At 48.5% G+C, this 27,769-nt stretch overlaps 1 protein-coding gene across 10 annotated transcripts in view; it reads left to right on the top strand.

Annotated features, from left to right (window-relative positions):
- PKNOX2 (PBX/knotted 1 homeobox 2) overlaps positions 1–27,769 on the top strand; it is a 315,397-nt gene that overhangs the window by 276,244 nt on the left and 11,384 nt on the right. For 9 of the 10 annotated variants that reach the window (XM_060605135.3, XM_078432921.2, XM_060605139.3 and 6 more), the window contains 4 exons: positions 5,087–5,275; positions 16,736–16,865; positions 17,319–17,416; positions 18,226–18,345. In XM_060605135.3, the coding sequence (XP_060461118.1) occupies positions 5,087–5,275; positions 16,736–16,865; positions 17,319–17,416; positions 18,226–18,345 (537 nt within the window). The remainder of the gene's footprint in view (positions 1–5,086; positions 5,276–16,735; positions 16,866–17,318; positions 17,417–18,225; positions 18,346–27,769) is intronic. The other variant, XM_078432922.2, reaches the window with a different exon arrangement.

Below are 27,769 nucleotides of genomic sequence, written 5' to 3'. Positions count from 1 at the left end.
ATTTCATTTAAACAAAAACTTTCTGCATAGATTTTACTTTATAGTTTGTCTTACTTGTACTTTCTGATTCTTTTTTAATAGTAAGTATTTATTGGCTATGTTTTTTAAATAAATGAATAGATATGTGTACCTTACTGTGATGTGAATGTGTATATGTATATTTAAAAATAAATAAAGAAGTGAAATCTTGATTAAAAATGAAGACAAGTCCAGTAAATGAAAGCTCAGAGACAGAAGGAAAGATAAAATGGAAGGAGAGAAGGAGGAAGGAAGGAAGGAAGGAAGGAAGGAAGGAAGGAAGGAAAGGAAGGAAGGAAGGAAGGAAGGATGGGAAAAAAGAAGAAAGGTTTAAAGAATTAGGATGATTTTGTCTCGAGAAGACAAAGCTAGTTGGACAAGTTATTCAAGTCCAATGCCTTGTTCTGTGTATGGCATATAGTGAGACTCAATATTTGTGTTGAATGGATAACATTAAATTAAGGGAGGTGTATTGACAGAGGCACTAGGTAGGTATTCTTAATGCCTGCAAAAGGCTGAGTAAGCTCTTTATATTCAGGCAGAAGAGATTTTGGTAAACGTAAGGGAGAACTTCTCAATCAGCAGACTGAGCGAAAATAGAGATGGTCTGAAGCAAAGGTTCTGACTGGGAGAGCCTCAGAAGAGAGGAGGCAGCCATGTATCCTAGAGTTTGGACCATCCACTCACCTAGACACCAGCCCAGGTCATCTCCTGGGGTCCCTTCCAGCCCCATCAGTGAATTGAGGGCACAAGTCCTGGTCATGTTCAGGGAATCAGAAAATGGAAAGCACCTGAGAGCCCAACCCTCTCTTTTTATGGAGGAGGAGGCAGACACCTACATCAGTAGGTATTTTGACCCCTGTGCACTAGGCCAGGAATGAGAGACGAGAAGCCAGAGCAGCTGAATAAGGGAACATTACCAGGGAGAGTTCTGGAAATCCAAACGTTTAATGTCCCCAACAATATTTGGTCTTCCTCGAACCTCATACTTCCCATCACTGAGCCACTTTCCCCCCAGAAACCATGCACCCTTCAAACTGCTTTTCTCCATCTACACAAATCCCAAGAGCCCATCTTGAGGGTGAAGCAACATAGGTCACCCAGCTTCATATCCTAGTGTTATCACTTACCAGCCGTGTGACTTTAAACCGGTAAAAATACCTCTGGGCTTTATTTTCTTCAACTGTAAAATGTGGGCAATCATGGTGCCTATTTGCAGAGGTGATTCTGTGGTATAAATAAGTCATGTGATAGGTTTAACACAGTGCCTGAGACATAGTAAGAATAAGAAATGTTCGGGTATTGTTATCAATCAATCAACGAGTCAAGGGCATTTATTAAATGCTTTATGTGGTGCTAATTACTCTGAAAGACATAAACCAAGGTATCCATGGCCAAAGTCAAGTAGGAAACTTAGAGCAGATGTTCATTCAGTACCAAATAATCCATTCTAAAGTCATGATTCTTTTCTTTGCCTGGGAGAGCACAGTCTCTTTTGGTCTCAGCCCCACAGAGGGAGCACTCCTTTAAGGTAAGACCCTAGGATTGAGCCCTGTGTGAAGACACAAAACTGTTGGTTTCTGTCTTTGAGTGACAATTAGTCTAATTCAGTACTCTGAGAGCCCTTAATTAGTTGAGCACAGTTCCTGGCTATCAGGCCATGCAAAAGCTAACCCAGAGACTACTCAGTAGTACTCCACTAGAAATGCCAGCGAAGCTCAGACAGGAGTGTGGCACTGATGTCCAGCCACACAGCTCTACTCACACCTGACCATCAAAATTCTGGGAGAGATTCTCTGCTTGTTTCCTAAGCACCAAGATGTTAGCCAATAGCTAGAAGGGTAGAATTAAACAGGGACTCCCTGTATATTGCTTATGTCGACATCAATGGGTCTCAAAAGGCAGCAAGGCCCACCCCCTTTTCATTTTTCATTTTGTTGTCATTGTCAATTCACATGCGGTCTTAAGAACTAATACAAAGAAGTTCTGATTCCCTTCTTGCATAACTGTTAGTACAGTTTCACAACCAGGAAACTGACAATGATACAACCCACCAATCTTATTCAAATTGCACCATTTTACATGCACTTCAGTGTGTGTGTTTAGTTTTGTGCCATTTTCTCACATATATAGATTCATGTAAACGCTGATAGTCGAAGTACAGAATAGTTCTTCCCTTCTCCCTCCCGCCCCCTTCTGCTCCCCCTGGCCACCACCCATCTGTTCTCCATCTCCACAATTTTGTCATTTCAAGAATGTTAGATACATGGCATCATACACTGTGTAACCTTTTGAGATTGGCTTTTCTTTAAAATTTTTTTTAATGTTTATTTATTTTTGAGACAGAGAGAGACAGAGCATGAACACGGGAGGGTCAGAGAGAGAGGGAGACACAGAATCCGAAGCAGGCTCCAGGCTTTGAGCTGTCAGCACAGAGCCTGATGCGGGGCTCAAACTCACAGACCGTGAGATCGTGACCTGAGCCAAAGTCAGACACTTAACCGACTGAGCCACCCAGGCGCCCCTTGAGATTGGCTTTTCTTTCTCAGCATAATTTCTTTGAAATCCATCAAGTTGTTGAGTGTCTCAATAGTTTGTTCTTTTTTGTTGCTAACTAGTATTCTATGACATGGATGTACCACAGTGTCTTTATCCATTCGCCTATTGAAATATATTTTGGTTGTTTCTAGTTTGGGGCTGTTAGAAATAAGGCTGCTTTGGCTGGTTTTTGTGTGAACACATATTTTATTTCTCTGGGATAAGTGCCCAAGAGTGCAATTGCTGGGTATATGGTAAGCATATATGTAGTTTTATAAAAGCAAACAAACAAAACTGTTATACTGTTTTCCAGAGAAATAAACATTTCCAGAAAAATGTTTTACCGTTTTTCATGTCCCCCGGGAATGTATGAGTGATCCAGTGGTCCACTTCTTTGCCAGCATCTGGTGTTGTCACCATTATTTATTTTAACCATTCTGATAGGTGTACAGTGATATCTCACTGTGGTTTTAATTTACATTTCCCTGGTAGCTAATGACTTTGAATATCTTTGCATGTGCCTATTTGCCATCTGTATATCCTCCTCAGTGAAATGTCTCATGTTGTCTTTTGTCCCTGTTCTAATTGGGTTGCTTGCTATGTTACTGTTTACTGCTGAGAGCTCTTTATATATTCTAGAAATAAGCCCTTTGTCAGATACATGGTTTGCAAGTATTTTCTTCCAATCTATAGTTTGCCTCTTCATCATCTCCTTCACAGGGTCTTCTGAAGGGCAAACACTTTTCATTTGGGTGGGTCCTAATTTAGCAGTTTTTCCTTTTCTGGGGCAAGCTGGTATTGTCAAGCCTAAGACCTCTTTGCCCACGCTTAGGTCCTGATGATTTTCTTCTGCATTCTTGTTCTAAAAGCTTATAGTTTTATATCTTACATTTAGGTCTTTGATCCATTGAGCTAACTTTTATAGAAGATGTTAGATTTCAATCAAGGTTCACCTCTTTCCTTGTGGATATCCGATTGCTCCAACATCAGTTGAGCAATGCTTTTTGGAAAAGCAATTTGGCAATAGTTATCATGACCCAAAAAAATGCCCATAGCTTTTTTCCTGTCATTTCTGGGAACTCACCCTAAGGAAATAATGCAGACACATGAATAAAAGCTGTAACTTGGAAAACAGTCACTGGAATGTTTTTTGTAAAACTGAAGAATTGAAAGTAGCCTGAATGCCCAACAATCAGAGATTGCTTAAGGATGGCACACGTGGGAAAAAATATGCAACAATTAAAAATATATTTACTCAATTATCTTTACCCATTCAACAAATATTTACTCAGTACCCATAGTGTTGGTGCCAGGATAACGTGGTAAGCAAATTAGACACCATCTCTCCCTTCTAGAAGCTCACAGCCTGGAAGGGACAATGGAGAAAATAGTTCCGGTGCTTAGAAAAATACATTTGGGAACACCTGGGTGGCTCAGTCAGTTCAGCATCCGACTTCGGCTCAGGTCATGATCTCACGGTTTGTGAGCTTGAGCCCCATGTGGGGCTGTGCGCCCACAGCTCCAAGCCCGCTTGGGATTCTCTCTCTGCCTCTCTCTCTCTGTCCCTTCCCCACCTGTGCACATGCACTTTCTCTCTCTCTCTCTCTCTCTCTCTCTCTCTCTCAAAAATTAATAAATAAACATTTTGTTTTAAATGAAAATACATTTGGTATACCAAGGAAAAAAACAGGAAACAAAATTACACACGGTGAAAAGACAAAAAAAAAAAAAATTGTTGTTTTAGGGTGATTGGGTCAAGCATAGTTTATTGTTGTCTTTTCCAAACCTCCAGCAGCACTTTTCTTTGCATAATAATAACAATGATAAAGAGAAAGCTCCAGTTGAGAAACAGCTCCTTGCCAGGGAAGGTTGCGAATATCCATTTGAAGAGGCAACAGGCACACATACAACAATCCAAAGGGCACAAGAGTAACCACCACGGACAGCGAGGTGTTCCAGAGCCCAGCTAGGTCATGCTGGATGATTTAGTCAGTCAGTAAGTATCAATGGGGGGCATCTGCAAGGTGACCTGTATTACATGAGGCACTCAGAGTACATGTGTAAGAATAGACAGTCCCTGACTTCTTCGGGCACTCACAAGAAATTCTGATCTCCATCTTCCTCGTGCCTGTTCAGCACTTCACTTTTCCACTCGTGAATCCTTTCAACCAACCTAGACAGTTGTTAGGGAGGGCATAATTATCCCCATTTTTCAGACAACAAGGTGCAGAGCAATTGCCCAAGGTCACACAGATGACACGTGGCAGGGCCGGTGCTAGAGACCTGGCTTTCATCTCTGTGGTCCTCAGAATACCACTACTCAAGAAAGATTGTGTTAACAGTGGGCTCAAAGCATGCAAACAATCAGCAGACAGCCGTAACTAGAATTTAAATCGAGTGGATGAGAAAGCGTATACCTGGGGCAGGGGATGGGCTTCTCCCCCCTGGTGTGCTCAGGGCTCGGGAGGTCAAGGCAGCACGGGGAGTGTCATCTGAACACCTGGGCTCACTTCTCCCCTTTTCTCCCCAGATGGTGAAGGCAATCCAGGTCCTGAGAATTCACCTGCTGGAATTGGAGAAAGTCAATGAACTCTGCAAGGACTTTTGTAACCGCTACATCACCTGCCTCAAAACCAAGATGCACAGTGATAACCTGCTCAGGAATGACCTCGGGGGACCCTACTCCCCCAACCAGCCCTCCATAAACCTTCACTCACAGGTAACACACAGGGCTGGGTCCTAGCTCCTAAGCCAGGTGTAGAAATGTCTGAAGGTCCCCTGGTGGCCTAGGAAAGTGGAGCAGGCTCACTGGATCCTTTCAGCATAAGGGCCCTCCTCTGATCCACTCCTTCTCATCAGCAATACCAGAACGCACCGTGCCAAGGCATTAATATTCCTTAGAAGATGACCAAAGTGATTCCTGGCTTCCCGGCCCGAGATATCCTAAGAAATGTGCCTAAGTGTTGAGATGGAAAGCTTTCCTGGAGGATGAGGCAGGAGCAGAGCCCGCGATGGACTCCAACCTCCTAGCCTCATGCACTTCTCAAGAGGGCTTGCTAAGCTCTCCATGTTCTTGAGAAGGACAGTTTGGGGAAAGTGCTCCTTCCCTGAATCCCACCCACCTAATAAATGAAGACAGTTTCCCATGCAACTGCTTCTCCCAGATCGTTTTCTAGTTGCTTGCTCTACCCTGACTCCTCTGTCTTCCTAAGGTTCAGGGCCACTGTAAATGTCACTTCAAGTTACCCCCCTCCCAAGAGTCACCTGCCACCTTCCTCCTGGGGACCGGGGATGTGGAAATGGCAGCTATGTGTTGTAGGTGAGAATGGAGTTTTCCCTCCAGGGCAGAATATTTTCCCCAAACCTACGAGCTAAGAAAGCTGCCTGGTGACCACCTTTTCATCAAACTCACGGACATCTACGTAAGCCATAGCTCACCACTTTCTTCCTTTCCCAGTGAGCTCCCGAGTCTAGGACAGACACGTGGAAGGCCCCTGGAGGTTTAGAGTAGCCTATTCTCATGAGACAGTCGGGCTTGGGGGAAAGGATAAGCTTTCTAAGATTGATAGGTGCTGGAAAGAATGCCTAAGAAAGGGGGTGTCATTTTTATCTCTAAGCTTTAAGGGCCAACACACTTAATCCATCCCTCCAGGTTGGTAGAGGCAGGGAAAGGGTCGGGGGGGGGGGGGGGCCTCTAGAAGGTCAGCCACGCCTTGCACATATTGACAACAAGTATTACATTAAACCCACCCCAGAGGGATCTCTGTGGGACTTGACAGTGAGTACTGCATGGGACATGAGGCAAGAAGTTTATTTCCTCTTCCCATTGCTTGAAATCACCAAATCACTTTATTACAGATCTAAAAACAGCCGCCCAGGCTTCTGCTTGCTAATATTCTCTTGAAATAGACTCATTCCTTCAGAGTCTTATTGTACTTTCCCTTATGATCAAAATTAGCAAGAAACTTGCATAAAAGAGGACAATAATTGCTCAACGAGCATCTCGTTTGTAATTTATTAGTTTCTATTATTGTGGGTTACCATGGCGACGCTGCGCAGCCCCGGTGACGGGAGAGATGCAAGATAGGAGCTGAGGAGGCTGTGAGGCCTCACCAAATGGAGATGCACATTTTTATCAGTAATTTTCATGAAAATAATAAGTGAGGAGTTAATGAGATGGAAAGCCATCCTGTGGCTATTGTGAATTTTTTTTAAGTGTTGATCTAATTAGAATGCATCGGTCAGGAAAAGTAATGAGGATTTAGTGCCTCACAGAGATGTGAGGATCATATCAGAAAATTAGCACAAGTCTTTGGAAATAATCAGGTCCTTGGAGAGGCTCTGGATTTCCCCTCCTGGGCTCTCCAAGTCTACCTCGAGCGCTGACATTGGGGGTGTACCAGGGCAGTGGGGGGAAGAAAGGAGGGCCAGGGGGCTTAGCAGCCACAGTGGCCCGCTTCAGGTTGGGGTCCTGGGGCTGACAAGTTAGTCTGCAGCAAGCAGGGCCACTGGGGATGTGGAGTTGGCAGAGAAGGATAACATGGGCTCTGGGTGAGCCAGGGCTCAGAGATGCTGCCTGCGAAAGTCGGTCCTCCCGGGAAATCCCAGCATTCGGTGCCTCTGAGCTTTGAGGACGGAGGAGGGAGAACTTTGATTCCCGTCATTGTAAATATCAGATCTCTGCCCGACAGCAAAGCTGGCCCTGGGGTGGCCACTGCAAAAAAGCTTCTGATCTGCTTAGAAAGAGGAACTCAGACAATCGGGCAAAAACAAAGACAGCCAGAAAAAGAAGAAAAGACACTTAGCAAGTGCTTCCGTTTGGAATTTCTCAAACTTGTCCCTTCATTGCCTGTGACTGCCACCACGTACGTAGTTCTGACTTCAGTGGGTAAATAAGATAATTACACACAGGTTGCTGCCCTAGATTTCTACCGGTTCCCCTGTCCTGTCTGGCTAGCCCTCAGCCCTCCACACGCACACACGCACACACATACACACACACACACACTTACCTACACATGCCTCTTAAGCTTCTGTTGCTGGGTTTGTTGTCCTAAAGCTCTGTTCTTGTCATTCTCTGAGCTCGAAAGCTTGGATTTGTCATCAGAGGTTTCACATCCTATCGCCTGATATTCAAGGCTCCTTCCAGGTCCCCATTCACCCATGCCTGTTTGTTAGGGTGACGCTTCCACACCTCTGCAGGACCAAACCCATCCTCTTCTGCAAGGACAATAACAAGGCTGCTCTCCCCTGGAGGTCTCTCTAGGTGCCCTATGCAGAAAGCACTTTTCTTGCTCTCAACTAACTGCTAGAGCACCATAGGCCACTTATATGTAAATATCACATGTGACTTTATCTCTGAGTCGCTAGTGTAAGTGTTATTCTCCCCTCCTAGATGACAGACGTGTTTTGGGTACAGACAGTATTTTATATACAATTATAACCCATGCCTGGCAGCGGCTAACCCAAAATCTTATGCGTGGACGGCCAGTAAACATCTGTTGAAAGAAGTAAGACAAGGAGAAAGAAGGAGACAGATCAAGAGAGGCCAGAGGAAGCCAAAGGAGGGAAGGAGAAATCAGAAGAAAGATAAAGGGGAAGAAAGACAACTCTGGAGAGTCACATTCAAGAGAGGAGATACAGGAAGGATGAACATCTGTGGCGGGGCCGGGGGGAGGGGGTGGGACAGGAAAGGGTAGGAGACGCAGACCGAGGAAAAGGGAAGCGAGGCCCCAGAAAGATGGAGACAGAGGCAGAAATGAGAGGGAAAGTATGGCAGCCACAGTGGGATGAAGGGACAGGCCAGGCAGGTGTGGTGTCAGTGCAAAGTCAGGTGCAGGGAGAGGGAATGTGAAGAGGACGTGCCCAATGCTATCCAGGTCGGACTCCCGTCACTGTCTCCCTGAGCTGCTGGGGGTGCGGGGCTGGCGGGGCCTTCCCGGGAAGGAGAGTCTCCACTGCCAAGAGACTTTTCAGGAGAGGAGGCAGACGTCAGGGCATGGGAGCCAGTATGGGAGAGAAGAGAGAAAAGGAGTGTCTGGTGTGGGTGCGTGTGTGTGTGTGTGTGTGTGTGTGTGTGTGTGTGTGTATGATGGTTCACATTCGTCATGGTTCGACCTTAATCCCCCCAGCCTGAAATAGCCACACTGAGCGCCAGCCTGGTCCAGGGAGGGGTGTCTCCCCTCTGGAACATGATCCTCAGGACCAACATTCCAGCCGCCTGCCAGCTTTGTTGCAAACTGCTGGCTCATGGTTTTCCCTATGTGCTAATCATTCAGCCTGTGTTGCAAAGCGGGAGACATTTTTTTCTTCAAATTGGTTCCCCCCACCACCACCAGATGCCATACTGTGTCCCCATTCAGCTCTATGGCAGCTGGGCACATTCGCAGCTTGGCCTTCCATTTCTGAATGTGAACTTTCTCTGGGGGATGGAATCGGGGTAGGGAGTGGGGGAGATTGCTTCCACCGAGTGAGGGAGCTGAAACAGAGTTCCCAAGGAACTGAGCCACAGCTACTTTTTCCCACATCCCCAGGAAGCCGTCCTGTACTGCCCGCACTGGAATGACATCCAAGCTTCCTCATAGCTCCAAGCCCAGGCTTCCTGCAGGGGCAATCCCCTCGGTAAGGAGGCTCATTCTAGACTCCAACTTGGGCTTCTCCTATCTTTCCCTAGAGGGCATAAACTAAACCATCCCACTAGAGAGACCCTAACTCCTGCCTCGCTCAACTATTAATTTGACTTGAAACTCACCCCTCTTTCTCTGTAGGGATTTTAGCTGCAACCCTATTGTGGGCAAATCAGACTTACCTGCAGATCTCAGCCACCCAACATTTGGGGGGCACTTACTGCATGCACTGTGCTAGGTCCTGTGAGAGCATAAGTGAATTGTCCAGAAGGAGCTCCCAACCTCAGTGTGAGGGAGCTGTGAGCCACACCTGAGGATCCTGATCAGTTATATGAGCTATAGAAGGCTCCAGGTCAAGTAAACATTGAGGAAGGCAGGAAAGGAGCAGCTGGAGACAGAGCCACAGGAAGCGGTCTGGATTGAACAAACCACATGTGTGGCTGCAGGTTGCCCCAGCCATCACTCGGCCTCCTTCCTCCTGCCCTGGGAAGGCCTGGGCCCAGCCTGCACACCGTCAGGGCCAGGGTCTGTTCCTGCCAGAGGCAGAATGAGCAAACCTCAGCATATGGATTAGATAGGCCAGCAGAAGGATTTTGCCCATTGTCATTGGAGAAGTTGGAGATTCACTGGCTTTGGAGGACTTCCTGGAGGAGGGAGATGGGGGGGGGGGGGTGTGCTATCTGGGAACTCTAAAAGTGAGCGTTCCCTATATAGAGAGAAGTCTGGGAGATGGTAAGGAACAGAGACAGCCTTTCAGAATCCCTGGAGAGAAGCTGGTAGAGGAGAAGAGGCCATTCATTCCCACATCATGCATCTGTTCAAGCCTATTGAGCCTGTTGAGTTCCAAGGATATCAAAGTGGATATGGGATAATCTCTGACCTCCAAATGTCATAATGGAGTATCTTGCAGCCAAGTTGTAGGGGGTTATGCTTTGAGGCTGATAATGATGACCAATCTCCAAAGATGTGAGAGGTAATGGAGAATGTGGGCGATGGGATAAGGACTGAAAACATGTTGGAGGCAAATTAATTGAGTAGCCTCTTATGCTGCTCCAAGAAGATCTGGCAGAGAAAGGGGAAAATTTCAACACTTATTGAGCCTCCCCCACATCTCAGGCACAGTAGGTACTAGGTGCTTTACATATATTATCTTATTGACTCCTCACAACAAGGCCACAAGGAGCACATTATTTTCTCCATTTTCTCCCCCAAGGAAAGAGAAGCTCAGAGAAGTTAAGATACTGGCTTAAGGTCACATACCTAATAAACAGCAGAGGCTGGGATGGGCTACTCCCAAGTCTATGTTCTACTTGTTAAAGTCACTCCCTTTACCTTTTTTCCTGACATCTATGAAGAACCAGAGGTCCTGGGCCCTGGAGAGGGAGAGGTGACTCCACTTAACTGGAGAGCAGGGATTTGAACACTAGAGAGGAAGAAACTAATTGCTGGGAAGCAAGAATTTAGATTTGCTAATAGATTGAAAGTAGGGACAAGAGTGGTACAGAGTGAGCCCAGTTCTGAGACTCTGGGCCTGGCAGAGCGGGTAGAACTCTCCAACCATGTGAAGTCCCTAAAAAAATAGGAAGGGACTGAGTACATCCCTCCCTGGGGAAGGTAGACTTACCTCCTGACCTACAGGGAGTTTGCATTTGCAAGATTAGCAGGAGGTCAAGGAGGTGGGGGCAGTCACCTCAGTCTAGCCCCAAGTTCTGCCCAGTGACCAACCATCGTGAAGATTTGACCAGGGAGTTTTAAGGCTGGTGGAAATAAAGGGAGGTGATCTACCCTGCAAGATCACCACTGGGCTGGAAAGGGGACACCCCCAGACCACAGTGACAAAAAGTGGAGTTCTAGGAGCTATTCTGCCTCACTCTTGCCATAGCCATTAAAGCTGTGCTTTCTGCCAGTTCCTAGCCCCCAGCCCTCCAGCTCAGAGGACCCGGAGACCATGAGACCGCCCTCCCAGCCAGGCTAATGAAACCTGAGCACTTCTCCCCTTCCGAGAAGGAATGTTCCTTAAGAGCAGCAGCTGCCACTTGTCCCCACAGGCCAAAAGTGCCTTTCCCTTGAGACTAAAGCCCCCAACAGGAGCAGAGCAGGAACAGGATTAGGTGGCTTGTTTACATGTGTTTGGCTTCCCTGAGTTTGGGAGCCCAGCTTTTCCCAGCCGAGGACAGGACTCTGGGCCTGCCAGAGTGGAGGAAGGCTGCCAGGAACGGGGTGTCTGGGGACAGGGTCAACCTCCCCACCCTCCTCACCCGCCTAGGGCGCATGCACACGCACACACACACACACACACACACACACACACACACACACACCATCCCAGGCCAAAACCCAGTCAGGCCATGTGTTTATTGAGCATCTGTCATGCACCCAACACTGTGGTAGGCAGTTGGGGGGAATTCAAGGAAAGATCCCTCTTTCCCTCAAAAGATCTGCAATGAAGGCCAGGGAAAGAGGACACAGAAAGAGCACCATTATGCTATATGTCCACGATATCAGGCCAACAGGAAGCATTGAAGGAGTCAAGAGAATGGGCCATGGGCATACCCAGGGTGAGTCAAGACAAGCTTTCCTGCAGAAATGTGGCGCCCAGAACCAAGTCCCCACCCCCTAGCCCAGGCCAGTTAGCCCACAGACCTGCCCTCCTGGGAGGTTTGGGAAGTTGTGGGGAGTGTGATCTGAGCTGGTGGATCAGCAGAGACCCCTAGTGGCCTGGGGGTGGATGGCAGACAGCTGGGGTGGGGTAGAGTGGGAGACAGTGCCCCCCCAGCCCACCGCCATCTGCTTACCCCCACCCACCCACCCACACATTCCTAGGGAACGGCACTGGTTTCTCTAAAATCCTCAGCTGGAAAGACCTTTGCAGCGTCATCCAGTTCGAATCCCCTGCTTTACAGGCATCCTAGTAAGATAAACATTCTGGCTGTTTCAAAATAACTTAAAGGACAGTTTTTCTATCGGTTTTTTTTCCTTCACTCCTTCCTTTCTTCCTCCCAACACAGTTTATTCCAGGAATTTCTTCCTTCAGTGGAAGTTAAGTCTCCCCGGGGCAACATAAGCCCTTCCCTGTTAACAGTGAAGACCCGTGGCTCCAGGGACTGACCCGGCTCCTCCTAGGCCAACAGCAGACCCTGAGGTCAGAGTTCACAGTCATTGTCAGGTCACACATTGTCAGGTCACGCCCCACCCTCCCACCCTCTACTTCCAAGAGTAATCCCAGAGACTTTCACTTTTTCTTCAGTAAGGTTTCCTTTTGCACAAATCATCTTTTTTTGTTCTCAAATGAGATTTGGAGTAAAACTCACCACAGTGAACACCGCGGCGCAGAAAGAGTGGCCGACGGCCCCAGGCGGCAAAGGCTTTGCAGCTTGTCCCCGGGTGGGGATAGGAGGCACAAGCTGTCAGCCCATCTAAAGCTGCTCCCCTAACCTTGCTGTGCCTGCTCCTGAGAGGCTCTGTGCCTCTCTGTGTCTCAGGGAAACAGCACGCGAGAATCAGCAGTGGGACAGCTTCTGGGGAGGCCTGCAGAGCCCAGCTCGTGAGTTTCCATCCAAGTCGTGGGTCACCTGGTCCAGGCCCTGCCACTGCATTCCTGGGAAACTCTATGGACATTTTCAGCTTTGGGGCCTATTTCGTACTCTGAAAGCACGTCCTACTGCTAGAAAGTAGGAGACCGCACGCTTCCCAGTTAGATGGGATGGCTCAACCAGGGAAGCCAGGCTTCTGGCAACTTTCCGAGGCTGGGGGACACCACAGACATGTTCCTGGTGGGACAAGGCAGAGCTCTTGACCTAGACAACCAGCTCTGAGCCCCTGGCTCCTGGACAGTTTGGGCAGGGATGGGGGGACTCTGGATGCAGAAGAACATCACGAAAACTGTACCACATGTGCTCCTCACCTCTCTTTGGGCTCTAAGAAGGACACAGCTCTATTTGGGTCCAGACACATCATCCACCTGGTTTGGAGTCTGATAAGCCCCAAGAAGAAGCTGTCAAGAAGATGAAAATACTGTGTGCTTAGCCAACATCTTCTCCCCAAGGGGCTTCCTCTGCTCACGTAGTAGCCCCCTCCTCAGAAAAGACCGTAGACCATTCCCAGGGCTTCAGAGCCCCCTTGTCTCCATAGACAAAGGCTCCAGAGAGCCAGACCTTGGGCTTGACCTGAAATGGCTGCAGTCAGGTCACAGAGCTCGTCCAAGACAGGGACGCAGCTCCAGCTCTGGAGCTTGGCCTGGGCCCGGGAACGTCTTAGGCAGGAATGAGCCGGGCACGTGGCAAGAACCGGTCACTGTGACTAGGTCGGCAGTCCCAGATGAATCTCCACTGCTGCTAAGAACCCAAGTGGCTCTAGGGACCTTCTAGGACAGGTTTTAAATCCTGACTATGCCAAGCCCAGCTCCCCGGGTGAGTAGCGTTAGCCAAAGGAAGCGGAAAATGATTTATTGGGTGTTCAAATGTGCCAGGAACCTTGCTTCTGTCAAGCCTGGATGTCTGATTCCAAGGCACATCTCTCTCTCTCTGAGCATCAGCGCAAGAGCCGAAGGACCCGCATGCGAGGCACAGCTGTGACTCCAGGAATTCACTTTGGTTCTCTGGACCTCAGTTCCTCTTCAGACAAATAGAATAATCTCTCTCCCGATGACACCATCGTAGTGGGGAGATTAAAATGAAATAGCATGGTGAAACCATTGTTAATATTCGATACGTGCAACAAAGAGGTAGTCTCAGACCCACTGATCTCTGGGACCAGCTGAGGGAGGTTTCTAAATATACAGATTGCTGAGGGTCTGATTCAATGATGCTGAGAATCTGTGTCTTTAAAAACTCGCCAGGGCTCTGGCAGGTTTGTGAAACAGCTCGTATTTACAAATGTAAGGGGTGGATGTTATTCCCCCACACCTCAGCGATGCCAGATTTTGCTTCCTCTTTTTTTTTGCCCAGCTAAGACGTGGCCAGCCCTGGCCCTGCCCATGATCTCTGTCCCTGAAGCTCTACATTCCATTCCTTTGCTGATATCACTTGGCTGCCTCTGGGCACGTCCCAGCCAACGACCCCAGAGTAGGAGGAAAGGGTAGGAAAGAGAAGAGTCTGATCTCATGCATAAGGCAAATTGCCTTTAGTTACCCAAACTCAGAACCTGGCATGGAGGCTAGCAAAACCACAGGGCAGAGAACCAGCCAGAGCTTGAATAAGCAGGTGAAGCATCCAGGCTCCTCACCCTTCTGCCTCTGGCAAGCAAATATGTGTGCTGGTTGAATCCCAAAACACACATCTTGTATTTATTTTACTGATTTTGCTTGTGTTTCCCTAACCTTGCTGGATACTTTTTCGGGGGAAAAGAAAGTCTGGGACAACTTTTTATGTGTGAAATTCCCAAATACCTTTCCCCATGAGGAGCACCGTGGCATGAATGATTCCCGACAAGAGATTATTGAAAAGTCATTTCCATCAGTTTTAGGGGGAGAGGCAGGGAGGGGCGCCCTCTTCTATTCAGTGTACCTTCCGACTTCACCTCAGCTTCAAATAACATCAGCATTGGTTTACATCCTATGAGACTTGTTGGCCGGGGTATTGGGAACGAGGGCAGGATCGACCTTAGATGGACACATAGCTAAAAACAGGCTTTGAGGGCTCCTGGATGTCAGCACTGGGCCATACACATTTTATGAATGAGACTGAGGCTCACAGAAGGGCCATCACTTGCTGATTCCCAAGTCTCTCATCTTTCCTCTGGGGCCCATGCTGCCCCTGTACTTCCAGGGTTTGATTGTTTTACCTGTTCACCTTGCCTCCAGTAACTATGTGCTGAACCCCTGTGATTCCAGGAGCACCTCGTAGCCCAGTTCTTGGCACAAGGTGGGTGTTCAATATTTGTGGATGAAGGAGGGCTGTGTTCTAGTCCCATTGCTGCGAACCAGCTGGGGGCCTTGGGTGAGTCACTTGAGTTTATAAGCCTCAGTTCCTTATTTTTCCTCAGAGAGTTGGAATATGTGGCTTTTAAGGAATCTTCTTTAGGCTTCTGAAGGTCCGACTCAGTGTTAGATTTGAATTGCTTGAGTGGGGAGGCCAAGAGTTTGGCTCAAAGAACCTCTAGACCTTCCCTGGAGGCTGAAGACCGAAGCTTCTCCCAGTCCTGAAACAAAAGCTAGGAAGGTAGGGGCCTTTTCTCCCCCCTGATTTAGTCTATTTTCTTGACTGTTTACCCATGTAAATTCTTACAGCTCATGCCCTGTGACTCTAGGCTTTGAGCATGAGAGTGTCAGCCCTAGACAGCCATCAGACGGGTCACCTGGTTCAAGCCCTGTCGTCAGATGAGGAACTATGGTCAGAGGAGCTCGGAGACCCACGCAGGTCTCGTACAACTCCTTTTGCTGCATCTCATTGGCCACCTTTCTTGCTCTCTCCAAATAAAGCCTAGACACCCAGCCTCTCACACACCCAAATCCTTCCTCACAAGTTCTCCCCACACCGAGCAGGCAAGCAGGGAGGACTTATTGCAGCCTTCGTGCGTGGCAAGCGGAGTCCCTCAACATCCAAGGACTTCCTTGCCCAGCTGTTACATGGCAATGACGAGGTGACCGGAGTGCCAGGGAGAAAAATGGTCTTCTTATCTGCTTTGGCTACTGCAAAAACAAACTGGAAGGATTGTTTACGGGGAAAATGGGGGCTGGCAGGTTGATAGCACGGGGCAAAGGGAGACTGTTTGCAGTGGGATTCGGTGTTGCGAGCTGGAGGTAAAGGAAGGAATCGATGAAATGTGCAGACGGGTGGCTGAGGTTGAGGCTCCTATGAGATGCCCTTAGGAGGCAGGTTATAAAGAGACTAGGGTGGCTGTCTTTTCTTATGATTTAACAAGTATTTTAGTAGCCACTGTGTGCCAGGCACCTGAGCTAGGTGCTCAGGTTACAAAGATAAAACATTGGAGGCCACTTATGTGTGGAGCTTGGTGTAATAAAAAAATGTCATCATAGGTAGGTGAGGAAGTGAGGTTCTGGGGGAAGACACTGTCAGGGAAGGCATCTGTAGACAACACTGTGAAGGGTGAAGAGGTGGTAAGCAGATAAAGCCTGGTCCTCAGCCCTGGCCACACATTAGAACTACTTGGGGAGTTTTTAAAATGCCAAAGCCCCAACCACACCCCCAATCAATTAAATTAGAATCTCTGGGGTTGGAACTCGGGCATCAATATTGGAAATTCCCAAGTGAAGCCGAAGTGGGGGCCACTGGTTTACGATATAATTTATGTCTCAAGTTTCAAAAGAATGGAATGGCTAAGTGGGTAAATATTGTTGGTTGGTTGGTTGGTTGGTTGGTTGGTTGGTTGGCTGGTTGGTTGGCTGACTGGTTGGTTGGTTTTTAATATTGAGCCTTCTTATTCACCCCTTCTAGGAGGCCATAAGAATTGTCTGTCAGATTTGGGTCCTGGGAGAAGCAGGAGGAAGGGAGGAGGGCAGGCAAGAAGGAAGAAAAGGGGAGGAGGAATTTGGGGTTGTGGCATCTAAGCATTTAGTGACATTGTCACAAACCACACACCTCCCTTACTGCCAGGACCTCCTGCAGAATTCCCCCAATTCCATGTCTGGAGTCTCCAATAACCCCCAGGGGATTGTGGTCCCAGCCTCAGCGCTCCAGCAGGGCAACATCGCCATGACAACCGTCAACTCCCAAGTGGTGTCAGGTTGGTGCAGGGGATTGTGGGGAACACTCCTGGGAGGAAAATGGGGTACCCCAAGGTGGGGGGCAGGGTACTGTAGGAACTATCTTAGGAAATGGGAAGGGGTGTCCCCTGCCAAGGAGGGGCTCCTAGCTCGTTTCCTTGACTAAAATGCTCTATAAGTTTATAGATGCTTAGCACCAAGACCTGATTGTGATGGTTCAGAACAAATTTGGGTCAGAGTCTCATGAGCCCCTCAAAACCAGATGAAGCTGTTGTCCCTTCCCCCAAACAGTTCCCACCAGAGGCTCTGCTCTCTGGACCCTGTTCCCATCCCACCCACCCCCACAATAGGGGCTGAATGCCTCCAGAATAGAGGGTGTTTGCATAGGAGTGCCAAGGGATTTGGAAATCCTGCTTGCCCTCACTCCTACCCACCCCCATGGCAGGGGACCCAAAAACTGGTTGTCTCCTCAGGTGGAGCCTTATACCAGCCGGTTACCATGGTAACCTCCCAGGGTCAGGTGGTCACCCAAGCAATCCCCCAGGGAGCCATCCAGATCCAGAACACACAGGTGAGTGTGTGTGCATAGGGCATGCACTTGGGCATGGGTATGGGGGAGGGCAGCCGTAATTGTTTACCATGTGCTGGGCGCTTTACACAAGTAGCTCATCTCATCCTTATTATTCCTCCAAGAGGGACCAGTTACCCCCAGTTCACAGATCAGAAGCCGGGTGTTGGAAAGGCTTTATCAACTCCTGGGATTTCACTACCTGGGATTTCACTCAAAGGATCTTCCACCTCCTATTCCTGGTCTCCACCCCGAGCCACTCTGTAGCTCAGTGGGATAGAGCACACACACAAGTGGCGGGGAGTAAGAGGATCTGAGGTCAGGCCTGAGATGTGACATTAGCTCTGTCATCTTGGATGAGTCGCCTGACCTCTCTGAGTCTTGGAGTTCTTATCCACAGAAGGGGATTCACACCAGCTGCACAGAGCCCTCCCAACCTGCAGGGCTCTGTGAGTGCTGACCATGATAATAGGTAGGAAGGTGCTTTGCAAACTGTGAAGTACCCTAGAGATGCTAATAACTAGTAGATGGTTTCTGGCAAATTTGTCTCTCCTATACCCTCCACATGTCCCTATTTCCTCTGTGTCCTCTCTCATCTCCTTCTCCACGCCTCTTCCTCTTTCTTCTTCTTCCTGTCTCCCATTCTCTGAGGGGCTGGTGCACGGTGACAGGAAAGGTGACCTCCCCAGGGCCCTAAGAATGAGTTGCAAAAGGGGGTTGGCAGCGAGAGCCTGCCGTCACTATAGCAACAGGTCCCTAGCTGCTGGCCCGCCAGCCTGCTGATGCTGATTTTTTCTCCACGTGCCCTGAAGGTTAACCTTGACCTCACCTCCCTCCTGGACAATGAGGATAAGAAGTCCAAGAACAAACGAGGAGTCTTGCCCAAGCATGCCACCAATATAATGCGTTCTTGGCTCTTCCAACATCTCATGGTGAGTGTGTGTATATTGGGGGTGTGGAGTTGCAGCGTGGGGCATGAATAACTCCCCCAGGGTCAGACTCTGCTGTCGTCCCCAGATCTCCACAGGGTGTGGCCCCAGAGAGAGGCTCTCTGATAGAGATCTCATCTTCCAGAGACCGGGTCAGATGGGAGGATTTAGTGGGGCCTAAAGCTGGGACACTCTCTCTAGTGCTTGCTACTGACATGAAAAAGTGTGACATCAAATGAGGGAATGGGGATAGACATGTTCTGAAGAGAACTAAGGACTGGGAAAGTGTCTCATGAAGGCGGTGAGATTCCACGGGGTCAGGGCTGTGGTTGCTACAGGTGGCCACGCACACCACTGCCCTTCTCCCATGGAAGAAAATGATGATTCTCAGCTCGTGCTCTTCTGTTTCCCGGAGTCCTCACCACTGGGGTAGCAGTGTATGTGTGTCCCTTTTCCCTGTCCCTCTGGTCAGAACAATGAGGCACGGTGCTGGGGAGTGGTGGCTGTGACCATCGAGTCTGGAGGGAACAGCCCAGGGAGAAATCTCCTTCCTTACGTAACAACTGCCTTCATAAGCCTCTATGGTTGCTTCCATAAAATGGCAACACAGCCTTGGGTTTCAATGTAATGTCTATAGAGAGCCTGCTGTGTGCACTAACATGATGGCAGTTGTGTGCTGTATACATTGTTAGCAGCAGCAGATAGGACTTCGGTTGAATGTCAGGACTGAATTTGAAACTATAATCCCCTAGCATCATTCAAAAGTTGTAGCAATAAATGAAGACCAATGGCCATGTCTGGGCTGCCTGTGTAGGATGTGTGTGCATGCGTGTGTGTGTATGTTTGTGCACGTGTGTGTGTATGTTTGTGTGTGTGTTTGTGTATGTGTGTGTTTGTGCGTTTGTGTGCGTGTGTGTGCACGCACACACATGTGCGCACGCACACACATGTGCGCACCAGAGTGGGAGGGTAGATTCTGGATGCACCAGCAAACTGGCAGGAGTCTGCGAGGTCTTGGCCTGGCAGTACAAAGACAGAAGCAAACAAATACCAAGGACTGTCTTGGCCTGTGAAGTGTGGGAAAGAACGGGGAGTGAGGGAAAGTCTTTCTTCAGGGAGGAGAGGAATCAAAGGGATCATGGGAATTAGTCAGTCGGTCAATCAGCAACCCTTTATTTGAAATGGGAGTGCCTCGGAGCGCCTGGGTGGCTCGGTCAGTTAACGGCTCAGGTCATGATCTCACGGTTTGTGGGTTCAAGCCCCTCGTCGGGCTCTGTGCTGACAGCTCAGAGCCTGGAGCCTGCTTCGGATTCTGTGTCTCCCTCTCTCTCTGCCCCTCCCCCACTCATGCTCTGTCTCTCAAAAACTGAATAAACATTAAAAAAAAAAATTTTTGAAGTAAGAGTACCTCCAGAAGCCATGAAGCCCAAGCCTGGGCCATCATTCCCAGATATGGGCATCTTAGGGACCCTGCCCTGGAAGTGCTGGGCCCACACGCCCAATGAACAGGAAGAATTGTTCAACAGTGACCAGTGAGGGGCTGGAGCTCTGCCTCTCCCCTCACATGGCCAGCCCCCAGCTCTAAGGTCTTGAGGCCACCCCAGTGAAAGCTGAGGAAGCAAAATTTGGAAGCACCACCTAGAGAACAACCAGGAACCTAATGTGGAGAGAGGGGGTTGGAAGGCTACGGGTCAAGGTGAGGAGAGGAGGTTGGAGAGACTCCAGGAACTTAGTGTTGAAGCCAGGAGCAGGGCCAGGTATGGAGGCCTCCCTCAGGCCTCCTGGGAGCAGCTCTGACTCAGTAGCCGAAGACGGTGGTGGGGATGCCCAGGCCTCTTGCCTGTCCTGGTTTTCCACACCATCAGGGAGCCCCGGTGGCCCTGTGAGCCCTGTGTTTATGCTACAACTCCCAGCCCCACCTGTGGGAAGAAGGGCTCCCTGGGAACGATCCATTTCTGTGCCCTGGCCCATCATACCCAGCATGGGGGCAGCCGTCCCTCTCCCATCCCCACCCTGCCACGGGTCCAGAGCTGGCTCCACACCTTGTGGCCCAGTGATGTGTAACTCTACACTATGAGTGTGGTTGAAGCTCATGGGCGTTTGAGGGAGCCAAACCTGAGCTCAGATCTAGACTCTACCTCTCACTCTGTAACCTGGACATACTCACCTCTTGTGAAGATGACGAAGAAGCAACGGAATAATTGCCAAGATCCTGGCACACCGAGGGGCTTAATACACATTAGTTCCCTGTCCTTCCTTCCCTGCCTCCCCCACCCCATGCATTTTTGAAGACTGATGTGAACATACCTGCAATATCATCCCTGAGGGGGAGAAAAGGCAAGCATAGGAGGGGAGAGGAGGCTGCAATACCATTTCCCCTGCCCACAAGCCCAGGCGCCCAGGCCAGCACCTGCACTGACCCCTGCGGGCTCCTGCTTCAGCTACCTGCCACACCCCATTTGCAACTCGCCCCTGACTTAAGTCTTGAGACTACAGCGTCACCCTATCTGTCCCTCCTGGCTGTGTCTCCCCTCTGACCTTGGACTTCAGTTTACATCCTGCCCTTTTGCCCCCTTCCTGCTGAACCCCCCTCTACAGCTTAGGGTCGTTTTTTTCCACTCGATGGCCACTTCCAGCCAGACTGGGGATGGTGGGAAGGTAGAGGTGGAGAAGAGGGGGGGTAGTCACTGAGCACAAAGAAGAGGGGGAGGAAAGACCCAGATCGGCTCTACAAAAGGAACTGGGAACCATTGAGAGGGCTTGCTGAAAAGCATGAGTAAGACTTTCTGCCCCACACCCTCCCACCCTGGACCCTCTCCAGCTCCGCGTGCACTCAGTGCGGATACTATTAATAAAGCAGTTAACATTGGCAAAGTCCTCCCTCGGTTAATGCCTTCCTCACAGCGGCCATCAGGAGAGGACAAGGGAGTGACCCCTAGCCCTTTAAAAAAGTCACAACTCAGAACCTCTGGACCGGAGAAGGAAGGGATGGGGAGATGTCCAGGCTCTAGCGACACAGCACGGCACAGCTGTCGCCTGCAGGCCCAGGCTGGGCCATGGATCAGCCTGGCTACCCAGACACAGGTGGATGCACATGCCCCCAAACCCCAGCTCAGGAGAGGCTATGAAGACTGGGTAGGGGAGCACAGCAGAAAGAAGACAGGCTTTCAAGACAGACACACAGGGGCATGAACTGAGGTCCTGCCCCCAGCTGTGCAATCTCTTGGAGTCTATTTCTTTGAAAAAAAATAATACCCATTTCTCATGCTTGAAAAATTAAATGGGATCACATGTATAAAGAGCCAACCTTGGTACATAGTTACATTTGAGAAATACGAATCCTCTTTGAACTTTCTAGAACAGTGCAAGGACTTAGTCTAGGACTAAGAGCAAGTTTTTGAGACTCGGGCCCACAATTTGTGCAAATTAGAGGTGGACGGCTGATCTGTTGTTCTGATCTATAATACTTACTGATTTTGCCATCTTTTGACCCTAAAAATGTACTGAAGGATACCATTACTGGCCTGTTCTGCGTATATATGTGTATGTGTGAAACCTCCATGTCTTTCTCTGACTCAGTTGTAAATTACTCCAGGATAGAGATCATACATTACATCTCTCCTGTGGGTCCTAAAGATTTGCTTCCCAAAGTGTGCACCTTTATAGGATGTTACAGGCGTTGCTCCCAAGACAGGTTAAATGAGTTGGGGAAAATCTGGGTTATACAAAGTTTAGCTCAGTTCTTGATTCTTAGTGAATGTGCAAGAGGGGTCATGATTGGAAGATTTCCCCAAACATATTTGATCACTCGAAGACCGCCTTTGTTTTCATTGTCACTTTGAGGAACAACTCTAAGACTGTAGCTCTTGGGAGATACAACTCTGCGGTAATGCCTTATGGGCATAGAGTAGCTGTTCAAGTTTTGGGAAAATAGGCTAGAAAAAAGTATGAAAAAGGACAGATCTCAATATACAGTAGACGTTCTCCTATCCAGTACAGTGGGGACAACCCATTTGTTGATGGCTTAAGTGGAAAAGTTGGCTGAAGAAAGGAACAGCCATTAAAAAGATACATTTCAGAGGCACCTGGGTGGTTCAGTCGGTTGGGCATCCAACTTCGGATCAGGGCATGATCTCGCCATTTGTAAGTTCGAGCCCCACATGGGGCTGTTTGCTGTCAGTGCAGAGCCCAATTTGGATCCTCTGTCTCCCTCTCTCTCTGCCCCTCCCCCACTGACACTGTCTCCCTCAAAAATAAAAAAATAATTAAAAAATAAATAAGAACAAAAAGATACATTTTATTTTAATGTAGAATATATGCAGACACGTTGGTTTGCAAATGTCCTGATAGAGGGGGGAAGATCTTTTTCTGATTAAGGGTCATACTTTTACCAGCACAGACCTCTCCTATAGTAGAACATCTATAAATTCCATCCTTATTTAACATCAATAAGAACTTTGATGTCTGGGAAGTGATCTGGCTACGGGATCTTTCTAGACTTTTGTTATGTATTCCAGCCTCTTAAATTTGCCTCACCGATCCTAACTATGTGGCATTTTTAAGGAAATCGGAATCTCGAATCTTTCCAAAGCATTCCACTTAGTTTTCTTAGCAAGAATAACCTTCTTTTTGCACTTCGATGGTATTGGTTTACAGAATAGTTAATTAAATCACATGATTACACTAGCACGTATAGCCGGAGTAAACCAGTCTGGATACAAACACTGCCAACTTCCCGAGAAGCAGATACTATTGTCTAATGAACATTCTACACAGTAGCCTGTTCACCTGGAGCATCCAGGACAATGTGGACATTAGTTCACCTGGGTTGCAGAAGAGGTGGAGAGCATATGCTAAATCCACAGTCTCAATTAGTAGAGATTGTTCATTAAAACTTCTGTCATAAATACTAGTCTTTTCTGTTGTCTTCTTTCCCTCGGGGAGAAGCTCGTATTCTTTGACTCCTTTCGTCCTGTGTGTGAGGCTTCTTGTCATTTCCACTGTTGTGTGGCATTAGCAGCTACAGAAATAGATTCAGATGACAGAATGCTCCTGAACTGGGACTTTCCCCCCAGAGCCTTTTTTGCTGTGAGGCTGCAGTGAGATTGGGAAGGTTTCATCCATTAGCCGCTTGCTATTGGGTCCCCAAAGAATCCAGTGATATTTTCTTACTATTGCCTTTTGGTTGAAAGAGGCCAGACTCCTGCTGGAAGCAATCACTCCATAGCAAACCCAGGCCGGGGGAGAAACCCCAGCAGAGGGTCCTCTCCACGGAGGAAGGAGAGAAAGGCTCCGCTCTCCTTGCCCAGCTTCTGCCCCCACCCCCTGTTCTCGAGATCCTAGCACCCCTGGCCCTGCCGGGTCACTCTGCTCATCTCCACCCAAAACATGACTGTTCTCTGTGCTGCTGCCACTGAAGCACTTTATAGAATATTCTCTGCATTTCGGGGGGGGGGGGGGGGGGTGGCGGTCCCAGAGAAGAAACCAAGCCCCAGCAGCCCCTGCAGGGCGGGGGACAGATCTATGCAAAGCATCTTCAGACATCATCTCATTGAATCCACCCAGCCAGTTGTCCTCATTTTACCAATAACAAAACTGGACTCAAAGAGGGAACCTATTCCCCAATATCTCACGGGATTTGAGCCCAGGTCTGTGGTGCCTCGCAGCTCTAATACGTCACCCACTAGGCTACACTGCCTCTGCATTGGCCCAAGAAACACCACAGCATCTCTGGGCTCCCACGCCAAGTCTAGGTGAAGTAACGGAAGCTGCGAGCAGAGGCTCTCAGTGGAGACAGAGAGCCCTGTCCTGGGGGTGGTGGGTGGGATGCAGGACTTTTATATGCCAGCCTTAGTTTCCAGACGCAGTGAGGCCGCCTCACCCTCCCTTCCTTTCCTCTCCCTTCTTCATCCATCACATTCACAGCGCCAGTGTGGCATCCAGCCAGGGTCACAGTTGTGCGCTGCTCACAGCCATCTCACCCGACCCTGTGTCCCAGGTGGCTGCCTTTCCACCTGGCCACACGCAGCTGAAGGGCCTTTCTCCGGGGCCCTCGTCTGAAGTCTGATGATGTCACAAAAGCTGAGAGCATAAAATGTACCAGCGGACTTCTCTTGGTGGTGGTTTTTTTTTTTTTTAATTGAAATGTAATTTACATACCATATCATTCACCCCCTTTTTAACTAAATTTGGAGATGCTTAGTATATTTAGAGTTATACAGTCATCACCACTAACAAATTCCAGAATATTTTCATCACTGAAACACTTTCTGTACCCATTAGCTACTACTGCTCCTGGGCCCTAGAAACCAGTAATCCACTTGCGCTCTCTGAGGATTGGCCTATTTCAGATATTACATGAATGGAATCATAAAATGTGTGGTCCTCCGTGTATGGCTTCTTTCACGGAGCAGAATGTAACCAAGGTTCATCCCTATTGTAATACGTATCAGTGCTTCCTCTGTTTTATGGCAGAACAGTATTCCATTGTATGGATAGAACACATTTTGTTTATCCACTCATCAGTTGGTAGGCATTTGGGTTGTTTCCACTTTTTGGCCTCCGAATAATGCTGCTATGAACATTCCCCTACTCTGCATGATCCGAGCCCGTCCTTATCTTCGTGAGTCTTTGTCAGATCCCCAGCTATTGGAACCCTCCATGCTGGGCTTATCCCCGCTGGGTGAAACAGGCTGCTGCATCCATGGGCATACCGTGTGCCCTGCATATGGGCTCCTGACCAAGGAGAGGGTGTGGGCATGAAATCCAGCTGTAGCTTCTGTGCCTTGGCATTATCTTCAGTTACTCAACAAATACTCTACATGTGCCTTGCCACCTTCCCTGGGCCTACCATTGTATTAAGCCCCAAGGAATTATACATCTGTCCCTGTCAGAGACCCACTAACATGATCCGTCTACAGCTGACTTAGAAAACAGTGACGTCTCTTACAAACAGGAAGAGTGCGTGGTCTATGGAACGGGCATGGTTCTGGATGTGAGTGCCCTACCCCTTCTACCTAGCCAGGGGGACCTGGGGCAAGTTGCTTAACCCCATCAGGCCTCAGTCTCCTCTGCTCTAAAATGGGAATGACAATATCCAGCTCACAGCGTCGTAGTGAGGGTAGAGTAAGATGATAGATGTGACAGTATTTTGTCCTGATACAGACACCGCCATTGTTGCAAAGGTGCCCGTCTGCCTCCGGGAGTCCCCATAACCTGCCCTGTCTCAGAAAGAGCTGAGAGAAATCTTAACACTTCTAGGGAATCTGTAGGGAAAAGTAAGAAAACTTGAAAAGCAAAATCGGAGGGAATTAGAAAGACCATTTTTGTTCCAGAATATCTTGTCTGCTACTTTTTTCCTTTAACTGTGTCACACTATCTGAAATTCCACTCATCAGATATCCACTTAAAGGTATCCAATCCCTGTCAAAAACAGATGCCTATTGAGAGACCGGGACGCCATCATTCCTTCACAGCTTAGTATGAATTAGTTCCAAAGCTTGCTGTTTTACTCCCACTCAGCTAAGATCCACTTCATGGGAGGAGTACCAATGCTTGTTAGTGGTAGAAAATGAAGATCAGGACATTTTTTAACACAGCATTTTGGGGAGGCAAACCAGGCTGACATGCCAGGGAAAAGGTTTCTAGCAATTGTTCTGTTTCTAGCAGATTCTTCGAGGTCCCTGACCTTTTGAGAATCCGATGAAAGTTTTATCTGCATCATCATGAATATAGTTTCAGGAGATTTGACCCTGAAGTCCCAGCAACCAGAGGCCTCAGATTCAAAAAGCTGACCACAGGGTCACACGAGGGTCCTGGGGCTGGTGAGAAAAGGTGCTCAGAAGTGCCAGCAGGGAAAGGAAGGAGGTCCAACTCTGTGCTTACCATCTCAGAATTTACTCAGGTCTAGTCTGCCACCTGAAATTACAGTGAGATCTCTTGTTTGTCCCTGAATTCTGTGGGCTCCTTTCCACCAGAACACAGATCTTTAACTAAATCGGCCTTTGGGGCTAGCCTGGAAAGCTAGCTGTTAAAACAAAATAACTTGATTCTATGGGGAAATGTAATCCAAGTCCCAAGTATCGTATCTATCCACCAACACCTAAGCTTCAGGTATGAGACATAATTTCCGCAGTCAAGGGACTGATCATTTAACTGGGGGGATAAAGTATACACAGAAACCAGGAGTGGTCAACCCATGATGTAATCAAGCACTAACACACATACACACACACACGTACTCCAGGGGTCCGAGAACAGAGGACTCAGTATAGGTGAGAGGAGTTTGACCATCTGTGTTGGTCAGACACATCCGGATTAGTGTGTCCAGTACTGAGGATCACATTTCAAAAGGTCCTTTGGCAAGTTGTGTCCAGAGAAGAGCGGTCAGGATGGGGAAATGTCTGTTCAAATGACTACCAGGAAACGTGTCATATGATGATTGGTTAAGAGGACTGGGGATGTTTGGTCTGTAGAAAAGATGTGTTCCTTATAAGGAACGAGGGTTTTGGAGGTACACAGGCCTGAGACTGATCCCAGCTCCATTTTGTACTTGCCATATGACCTTGAACAGGTCAACTAGCATCTCTGATGTTAATTTCCTCTTCATAAAGTGGAGACAATAATACCCACCTGTGGTGAAGATGATCAATAATATGTTAAAAAGCGCAGTGCCTGACAGATGGTCGAGCCCAGAGGTGGAGTGGACGTGGTTAAAGATACAGGGGGTGCGAGTCTTGGCTCTGACACTCACTGCTTGTATAACCTGGAGCCAGTTTTTTTTAACCCCTCTGGGCTTAGTTTTTCTCATGCGTGAAATGTGAAGAAGGATGCCCGTTTTATAGGTGCCTAGAAAATTCAATGAGAATACATGGCAGGTACTTTGACAGGGTAAGTATTCAAAGTTAACCAAAAACTATAGACATGCCATGCGTGGTGGGTAGCTCTTGTCATGAAGTGAGAGGCAGTGCTAGAGGCCCCTGTGTGACTTCAGAGGACAGTGTAGGCTCTCTGGATGAGTAGGGAGAAGACTTGAGTTCAACAGAAAGACCTTCTCCACCATCAGAGCAAAGGGCTGCCGCACCGTGTCCATTGGCTCCACAGAGCCACGTTTCCCCACCTTTTCCGAGATGGTGCACACAGAAAATGACAGTAAACCAACTACATTGCTTGTAGCTGGAGACCAACCAGGGGACTCCCACCGCCCTAGACCCCACCAAGCCACCTTGGCACTATCCCTGCACACCTGTAAGTTGTTGGGGTGCATCGCCGAGAGCACTGGCATCAAGGACTCCTGCCCAGTGGGAGAGCTGGTCTCAGAAACTTCGAAGGCTCTGTGCAATACAGAGATGTTGGTTTTTAACAAGCCCCGCAGGTGATGCTGACGAACCACGTTAAGGTTCAGTGGGGGCACTGGGACTTGGGCGAG

The sequence above is a fragment of the Panthera onca genome, chromosome D1 (assembly GCF_046562875.1).
Source record: "Panthera onca isolate mPanOnc1 chromosome D1, mPanOnc1 haplotype 2, whole genome shotgun sequence".
NCBI lineage: Eukaryota > Metazoa > Chordata > Mammalia > Carnivora > Felidae > Panthera > Panthera onca.
The sequence above is the reverse complement of the archived record's forward strand: the minus strand, read 5'-3'. Positions and strand labels throughout refer to the sequence as shown.